This window comes from Etheostoma cragini, chromosome 12, assembly GCF_013103735.1.
Source record: "Etheostoma cragini isolate CJK2018 chromosome 12, CSU_Ecrag_1.0, whole genome shotgun sequence".
In the NCBI taxonomy this organism is placed as follows: domain Eukaryota; kingdom Metazoa; phylum Chordata; class Actinopteri; order Perciformes; family Percidae; genus Etheostoma; species Etheostoma cragini.
The window spans coordinates 5,569,295-5,578,942 of record NC_048418.1 but is presented as its reverse complement, the minus strand read 5'-3'; the positions used below and the strand labels follow the sequence as shown (position 1 = coordinate 5,578,942).

Sequence of the window (9,648 nt, the reverse complement as noted above, 5' to 3'; positions counted from 1 at the left end):
TAGCTTTTGTTTTCACAGTTTAAAGACAAAGGAGCCACTTGTCCTGATAAAGAGTATTTGTATGTGCTCAAATGACATTAGCCCGAGTTTGATTGGATGACAAATATCTTTAAAAAAAAAAAACGGAAAATAGTCAAAGCTGGATTGAGCATTTTTAAATAGATTCAATATTAATACAACTCCCATGAACCTTAAATGTGTTCATGTACGTGCATAAAATGATGCCAAGCCTCTCCAGTGGAAACACATAATCCACTCCTGGTCAGATTAACATATTATAAATGAACATGAACAATATGAATCCCAGGGGAATGGATTATTTAACTCCTGAAATGAGACATGAAGCTGTAAATGTTTAAGGTTTTTAATAACATAATGCATTATTGTAAATTCTTTCCATCACTATCAACAACATCTTTTGGAATACACACTCCGTCACGCCGACACATCCGTCTTTACTTTTGTTTGATCATCTGTTTAGAGTGTTGGTGCACAGCTTCGACGAAGGCGGCCACGCTCTCCGGGTCCATGTCGGGGTAAAGGCCGTGGCCGAGGTTGGCGATGTAGCCCCTCGTGCCGAAACCCTCCAACATCTTCTTCACGATGTCTGAAATGCGCTCCTGTTAGAGCGGAGGGGAGAGAGGGACAGATGATGAAAAAGGGAAGGATCAACTGGCACACCTTTTAGATCAGTCGGCTCATAATATTTACCATAAATCAGAGTGTGTGAGATATACTGTACAAACTGGGTCCGAGGACAAACAACTTTCTGAACTTATAATGAAGAGTTATAAATTGCCTTACTGTGTGTAAACAAGTTTGTCAGAATGAATTATAGCACTTCATTGTATTATGTAGAAATACAGGAATTGAAATAGTGTGGGACATAAATAGGATTCACAGCATGCATGCAGGGGCTAAAAATAGCAGTGGGGTTGTCTGTTATCTTCCTTCCTTTCTTTTGTATCTCATTAAAAACAATAGAAAATTATCCTCTGAAACCCTCATTAAGCAGCTCACACTTAACCATTTACATGACAGAGGTCAGTAGTGCATGGTTTAGGACATATATAATTAGCAGATTATAAAGAAAACGGTCTTTAATCTCTCGGCATGGGGGAACTATTTCCACACAGACATCTCTACAGAGATCTAGGAGAAGAGACGTGTCTTCTAGCACAAAGCCAAACTAGAATTACCAGGTGCACCGTATACCGTATACATGGCTGCTCAGGATTTAACATTACACCTTTCTAATCCCAATATTCCTGACAGTTAAATGTAATAAAATAAACTTATAATTGCTTTTAAAAGGAAAGACATAGAAAGACCTAATGGTAGTTTGGGGATTAAGGCGTTACATAGTAAGTAACAAGATAAACTTGCAGACGTTTTTGAAGATATGGGCAACATTCTTACATTATGTAAGTGAGATGTCTGTGAGGATCCGACAAGGGGCTTCGCGCAAGAACCACCACTGAGATCAGATTTCTTCTAAGGTGGCATTCACAAGTGATTTCAACAAAACTTGGTACCAATAAACTTCAGTAGTCCAGATCTGTCGTACTGGTCACACTGTACTAGGCCTGCGCGATTCAGGGAAAAATATGAATCATGAGTTTTTAGCTTAGAATTGATATCACGATACTCTCTCACGATAATTTTCTTCTCACAAAGTTTAAGGCTTATTTCACACATGAACCATGACAAAACAAATTGTGATTACCAAACATAGATTTTTCTTTGGCATCTATAGCACATTGTGTATCACCACAAGCCTGTAAACAGAGAGGCTTTAAAAATAAAATAAATACATATCGTGAACAGGTTGAATCGAGATTGGGATTTTCTAACAATTAATCGTGCAGGCCTACACTGTACTGATAGTTACTTGTGTCACACAGGGTTCCCCCACCTTAAACATCACATTCAAGGAATTGTAAAGGACTTTCCAGGCCCAATTCCCCTTCAAATTCAAGGAAACAACACAGCATAGTTTGAGACACACAGATGTTAATGTCATGCTTGTTCAGGCTCTCCTTTTACCCCAGGGACTGTTGTGTTGCTGGGAATAGGTTCATGTAGATGTATATACAGTATATATACATCTACATTACATTTTTTTTTTTAATGAAGATAGTTTTGAAGAAGAAAAACGTAATGCTTCTGTCCATGTATGAGCCTAAACCAAAGTGGGAGTGGAGGTTACCTTTGGAGCGTAGAAAGCACAAGGGTCCATGTTTCCCTGTAGGCTGACCTTCCCTCCTGTGCGCTCCCTACACACACACACACACACACACACACACACACACACACACAACCACAGTAATCCTTTAACTAACAGGTTAAGTATTTGATGAGCAGGAAACACCGACGTTTGTTGACTTAAATCCTGCACCCAGGGACGAGGGAGAGGTCACTAATGGTTAACCTGCTCCTCAGGAAACACGACAGTATGGTTCGTGATTAGTTCAGCAACAGCTGCATCCCTGAGATGTATTCAGCCTTAAGCTCTTTTTTTTGCAGTCTGACCATGACAGAGGATTTTAAGGCTGTAGCTGTATCTGCTTCTAAGTGAGGAGATTTGTGTCTTGATCATTTTCTATTCCTGTTCACATTCCAGAGATATTTCTACATTTTATAAGCGTCAACCGGAGGAGCCAGCTCTGATTATGATTTGAATTTCTATTACTATTTCAGTAACAGCAAATTTCTAACACGGAGCTTGGTGCAGACAAGATATATTCAGTGGAGTTAGAAGGTGCAGTTCGTCTTTAGATTTTTGGGTGATTTCATTGTGCGTTTTGTGCCATGATGTTGTTTCAGAACTAGTCTTGCTTTGCCGGACCTTTCTCCACAGCGCTGCGGAGGAGGGTCTGGATTGTCCATTGTGCTGAAAAAAAATGTGCTCCGGTTTATTGGCATTCATGTAGACCAATCAAAATCGGTTAAGTGCCAGGCGGAGCCACAGTGGCGCCGCAAAATAGCCTCGGGAAGGAACTTGTTTTGGTGAAACATGTGTACCTTCAAAAGTTGTTTTAGTTGTGCAACAGAAAACTCAGACCCAGTCTAGCAAACGGTCTTAAGATACCCTTCAGGGATCTGAAGAGTAGTTAACCATGGTCCGCATAAATCTACCAGAGTTTAAAATTCCAACACAAAGAAAGCAGAAGGCAACGGACATCCAGGCAAAAAAAGAGCGTGTTCTCGCGGAATCCCGGAAGTGGAACGTTGTGGATAGAGACTATTTTAGAACCAACGTAGCCTTTTGCAGTTCTGCATGTAGGTGTGTGCTTGTGTTTGTGTTATGTGTGTGCGTGTGTGTTTACCGTGCTGATCGTGGGTCAATGGTCCAGTCCAGCCCAACCACCTCATAATGAGACTGAGACAGATCCTCCAGACCATAGTGAGCATCCTTTGCAAACACAATCTGGAAGACACACAAGTACAGAAAAGTAATAAGAGTAGATTTTCAAAGGCAACTTTTGCGGGAATCATAATGAAGGATTTATGGTGAAATGCTGCTATCTTCTGGTAATAAAGCAGAACAGTTATTTATATTAGACCTAATGAATCCTTAATGGTCCCTCTTGGGGACAGTGTAGTTGATGGTAAGAATAGAACAGAGTAGTCAAACTAGTATTGAAAGTGATTGATATAACGTGAGAACAGACTGAAAAATACAGGGGAGTAGCAGGTGACATTTGATTCATTTGCAGTTCAGATGATGAGCAGGTGTACATAATTAGTCACTGACAATGTCAAGAAGAACACATACAAAAATATGAGGAATCAAAAGCAAAACTTCAGTGTTACTGCAGGAGTGTAAATGTGTGTGTTAGTTGTGGATTTGCTTATATTTATATGTTTGGGCAAAAGCACAGTATGCTAATGTATGTGGCTGCCTCTCACCATGGGAATGTCCTTTCCTGCCTCCTTGAGTTTATCTTTGACGCAGCGAGCAATGTCTCGAAGGTAAGGCAGAGAGAACTGTTGAAACTCCACCGGACCCAGAATGCCAGCGTGGGAGTCAAACACCTGCAGAGCCTGGACAACAGACCCACACCAAAACACACACACAATTAAATATTGATTCCTTAAAGCATAATAAGCTGTAAACACAACATTAACATATTATCACTCTATTAAGTTAACATAGCCAGCAAGTCAGCACACAGTTGGGACTGGGAGCACCATTAGAATTAATTTAGAGTTCTGTCAGCATCCATCCGATTGACTTCAAGTCCAATACTCACTCTCCTTCTTGCTCTGTTTTGGTCTTCACCAACTGCTGAGGGGAAAATCTGGCTCTTCAGCTGCTAAATGTTCCACTTTGTTTACCAGCTAGCAGCTAACATTGTCTGACTCCCGTTTGGTGCTGGACAGGTAGCGTAGAGTTAATTTATCAGACCTTCTTTTTGTAAAAGCTTGTTTGTAAAAACCTACAGCTTTTACAAAACAATTGTGATACAAGCCGAGAGACTGAACTAAAACAGTACAAGTTCCAGAAAACCAAAAACAATCACTTAAAGAGCTTAGGGGAACTGCAGAACTGGGTGGTAATTATGCAGACTAGTCACTACAAGAAACCCCTTTTCTATTACAAATAGTCATTTGATCCACTGACGGATTTAGAATTTTATATATATACACACATATAGTATTTTTTTTTTTCTCCATATATTTCTAAAGCCACTCCAAATGCTGCCCTAAATACTGCTGTATAAATGGCAGTGTACCCTGCTGGTGTGACATTGTCTAGACTTGGTATAATAATCAGGTGTGTGCTTTCAGGCTGTGCTCAACTGTTTTTGGGGAAGAAAATGCTACATCAACCACATTTTGTGCTGATACTGAGAAGCAGGTGTGTTTCCATAAGAAGTGTGTGTAGGAGCTGCCACTTATGTCCAAACTCTGACATACTCCACGCAATATGCCTTACACTGAATCTCTGAAGCTATCAATCTTGATAAATCTTATTGTTTCTGTCAACACTTAGCTCCACACATCAGAAAAAAACCTCCAGGCTCTTTCTTTCAACTCGATTAAGTTACAAAACAAAGCCATTTGTTAAAGTTCCAGAGATTTAAAAGGCAAGGGCTGTAACCTGAGCTCCAGCTGCCACCTGCCCCAGCAGATACTCCACGATCACATCGGTCAGCATCCTCAGCAGCATGTGGCTGGCCTCAGGGTGTCTGTAGAGCCAACGCTTCGCCTTAGAGAAGGTCTTGGAGCCTCCGCCTTCAATCATGTAGGACATGAGGGTCCACTGTGGATGGACACAGCAGAGAGGGAAGAGTAAAAATTACCATACTTGGGTTTTATTTAATTTTATACACTTTTGTTTTGTGCTTTTCTATTTGTCTTTAAATGTGTCAGTAGCATCTCTAACCGGAGCTCCAGTGAATCCTATGAGCGGCACTTTGCCCTCTATCTTGTGCCTGGTCAGCGTGATGGCTTTGAAGACGTAGCCCAGCTCTTTGTCCACGTCCACTTTAGCCTGCAGACGCTGCAGATCTTCTGGCTCCTTCAGGGGGTCTGGGAATGTGGGACCTTTACCTGCCACCATCTGGACATCCATACCCATGGCCTTGAGGGAGGAAAGAATGAATAAAGACATGCAGAAGATTTGAGAGACGGCTGTAATTTCATATAGATGGAGAGACGGAGAGTGAGTGCCCCAAAAAACTTTCATATATATAAATAATACATTTTATGCCACATACATGTTTTTATATGCCTGTTGAACTTGCAAAATCTATTATCTTTTATGTTACATTGTCTCTAATTACCACCCAAGCTAACTGCCTATATGCACACAACAGAGTGAAATGCTAATTAAGGTGCATTAATATTGGTTGGCCACTAGGGGACAGAAAAACATCAACACAAGCTGATAGATACACAATTAACACATATCAGTGGCTGATAAAGTAGTTATGACTAACTTGACAGCAACCAGTTGCCTGAAGCAACATTACTGTCACATTGAACCTTTCTTTTTGCCCATCTGTTGACAGGTCCACTATTCACTTCCCTTTAAGCATTGTGGGCCGTGAAACTGAAACAATAAGCTAAAAGAGACAAACACCTTTAAATTACACAGAAATTTGATGTAACGTTAATTTGCTACTTGCCCTTCTCCATAGATATAAGAGAAAAATATGTACTGTGTATATGTTGATTGTCTGTTGTTTACCTGGGGGATAACCAGGATGTCTGAGAAGATGATGGCAGCGTCGAGGGGAAAACGCCTCAGAGGCTGAAAGTGAAAAGAAAAAAAGTTCAGTAACATAAAACATAACAATGTGGTTGGGATTTTGGTTTATTGTTTGGGTAGGGGCTTGGGCATTGGTGGTAAGATATTTTATTATCACTCCATCTTCTCAACACCATAAACTACTTTGTACTACTGTACTATTACTAAGTGTATTCAAAGTGAATTAATGTATTACACTTATTTCTATAAAAATGAGTCAACTCTGATAGAAATGTAATCTTTTAGACAAAATAAAACATAAGTAAACACACATTATGATATCTTTTGGGTTTAACCCATTGGTGGTTTGCTATATATTAGATATTACATATACTTTAAGTGATTCTGATCAGCTTTTCAGTCATTTTGTTTTAGTAAATTAATTAATTTGATGTACAAAGGGAACTCGCATGTTGGAGATAGCCTAAAATCTGCTGTCTTGGAACTAAACAGTCTAAAAACATACATTTCAAATCATTCAAATTCTAAATGACAGTTTCCATCCATTACACACAGAGGTTCAGCTTCTCCCCTCCGGGCGTAGGTTTCCAATCCCTGGGTGTAGAACAAAAAGACCCAAAACTCTTTTGTCCCTGCAGCCATTACACTGACTAATAAGGCACAGCTGTTTGTTTGGTGTTTGTTCATTGTTGCATTAAGTAATATTTAGTTCACATCATTATTTAAGTATAATCTGGAGCAGTAAGAACTTAACTTCAATTTTTAAATGTTGTAATTTCTTAATTACCATTGTCTTAAGTCGAATGACGTGGGATATGTGCCTCTTTGTTTTTATGTGTGTATGAACACACATAAAGACCACTGCAAACAAAATATACTTCTGGGTACAAATAAAGTAACTTAAAGTTGAATTAGACTTTTTATAAAAACTTGGAAAAGCAATGCTTTACCTGTAGAGTGAGCTCACAGCAGGCCTCTGGGGACCGACATGTGTCAAAGAAGTCCTTCCCTGCTCTGGACTCACGGAACTCTGCAAGTTAGTTTTTAACAAAACACCAAAGTCTTAAATGTCTTAATGTTGATCGTTGTAAAATTGTACTGTTTAAAGACATTTATTGAAGTCGAAAGAAAAACAAGATGATGACGCTAAGAAAGTCCTTGACCTTTGGCTAAAGAGAGAGAAAACTGTATTTCAGGGCAGAGAAGACAGAAGCACGGATCCCGGTACCTGGTAGATATCTTCCAGCCTGTCTCATACACCAGACAGGGACATGTTCAACTTCTTCTCCTCGTGCTGCTCGCAGGAAAGTATCGTTCTGGAGCTGGGGGAAGTCCTTGGGGCTGTGCAGAAAAAATAAAATCCCAAGTTTTAGCATCAGTTTTTTCCACTGTGGTCATTGAGTAATGTTGCATCAAACTGAGAGAGGCCAGCCATTGCTACAGTAAAAGAGAACAATATCAATACAATGCCACAGAGGTTTGCTGAACAATACGGCACGGTTGCAGTGCAGTGGTGGGTTAAAGTCATTTAAAAATAATGAATCCAAAAGAGCAACAATACCCAGTGCTGGAGCAAACGCAGCTCCGAAAAAAAGTAAAGTAATATTAATGTTTACTCAAAAACACCAGGATGTAATCTCTTCTTGTGGTGGATAATAAGTCACATTCACTGTTTCTATGGAATCCTATTTATATAGTCACACCAATTGTTACTAAGCTTTAATGGAGTACAAACCGATGCAAATCTGACAATCAAAGTTTCATTTTCAAAAAGTAATTGACTTTTATGAGAGTGAGGTTTGACTGGCAGTAGCCTAATCACTTTAGCCCAGGGGCCACAATACGGTACCTAGCTTCTGTTATCTAAGATACAGACATACCCCTCCCTTTCCCCGGCAATCTTATAGGCATCCAGCTGAAGAGCTGCCAATGGCAGAGATGGGAGATATGGGGGATAACGCTCCTCTGCCCTCTTATCATCTTCCAGCAGTAGGACAACGGTTGACTGAAAGGCTGCTTAGGAAGTACTAGTGATGCCTAGTGATGCATTACAGCAAATCTTACTGTTATTTGTCACGTGGACCACTAAAAACTGCTTTCCAGTGGCTTAAAATGCAGACCACTGACGCCTCCAAACTAAACTAATTATGTAGAGGAAAAAATGATGTAGTCCTATCAGAAAGGACACATGACACATGTAATGTAGAACAGCTGTGTTACAATTAGCACAGATGTTAGAGTCTTCATTCACATTGAAATTAAAAATGGGAAAACTCAGAGAAAGTTATGATGCACTTAATGTGCTTTCATCTAGTAGTAATTAGTTAACAACACTAACAAAAAGAGTTTTTTCTCCACAACATGTTTCCTCAATAGACGGCACTGTGAAAGTTACATGAGAAAAGTTATACATTAGTCATAACTAAAAAAAAAAGCGAGTAAAGATTTTAAAACAGTGAGCTACTCTTTAATGAATTATGTATATGCCAACTATATCAGAAGATGCAAATGACTCTTTAAAGCTGATACCTATGTTGCAAAAGGGACTTCACCTTTCCATGCGCGCGAGAGAAAATTGAACTGGTTTTCTGAATGAGAGTCTCCATAAAGGACAGCTGCAACGTTACCTATCAGGGTCAGTATGTAGCTTGCAATAATGAGCGGGAAATATTACTTTTCTTTGGTGAAGACAGATTAATAAACGGTCAACATGATGCTAGATTCAATTCACGTTGTGTGAAGAAATGTTTTCATAAGAGTGACACAGGCGAATTTGATAACGTCACTCCGCTAGTAGCTACAATGCTAGCGTTAAACCTCATAGACGACATCATAGGCTATGTATTTGTGGTAAAACAGAATGCTATACTGTATTTTTAGGCTAACACCAGAAGTACTTACAGGATTAAACCGTCCTTGCTCATGTCGGCGGGAATGAGGAGGTGACAGGCTTGCTCAGACGCTCCTCTGTCTCTCTCTCAGATGTCAGTTGCGACCTGCAGCTCCAACTGTCATTTAAACCTGTTTGCACAACACTCTGCTCCTACACTCCGTCGCTCCAGGGCGCGGCCATCTTGAACGACCATGTGACCAGATCAGGGAATTTCAAACTAAAATACCTTATAAACAGAGTTGTCAAAAGTGTTCTCCACTAACACAGAACGTTTAGGGAATGTTAGGGAACGTTAAAGGGTTCTCTAAAGGTTAGTTCGAACTAAACTACAACTAACGTTTAGGGAACGTTCCCTCCGGGTTATACGTTCCCTAAACGTTAAGAGAACCAACCAACTGTAACGTTCTCCTGCAGTTGCTGTACCTCCACACAACTTTCCTGTTTGGCTGTTTTTGGTTGTTCTGAGTTTTTGAAGTAGCATAAGGGTTTGCTGTCACTTCATTTAGATTCAATCAACAATGATTGGACTTATAAA

General features: G+C 39.9%; 1 protein-coding gene across 1 annotated transcript; it reads right to left on the bottom strand.

Annotated features, from left to right (window-relative positions):
• Positions 1-348: 348 nt before the first annotated feature.
• Positions 349-9,402, bottom strand: urod (uroporphyrinogen decarboxylase). The gene is made up of 10 exons (XM_034888448.1): positions 9,122-9,402; positions 7,449-7,561; positions 7,171-7,250; positions 6,200-6,262; positions 5,393-5,590; positions 5,108-5,269; positions 3,913-4,047; positions 3,330-3,430; positions 2,210-2,276; positions 349-620 (listed from the first exon to the last, which is right to left on the bottom strand). Exons 1-10 carry the CDS (start codon positions 9,142-9,144, stop codon positions 456-458), a joined length of 1,107 nt encoding a protein of 368 aa, XP_034744339.1. The 5' UTR covers positions 9,145-9,402; the 3' UTR covers positions 349-455.
• Between the last annotated feature and the right edge of the window lie 246 nt (positions 9,403-9,648).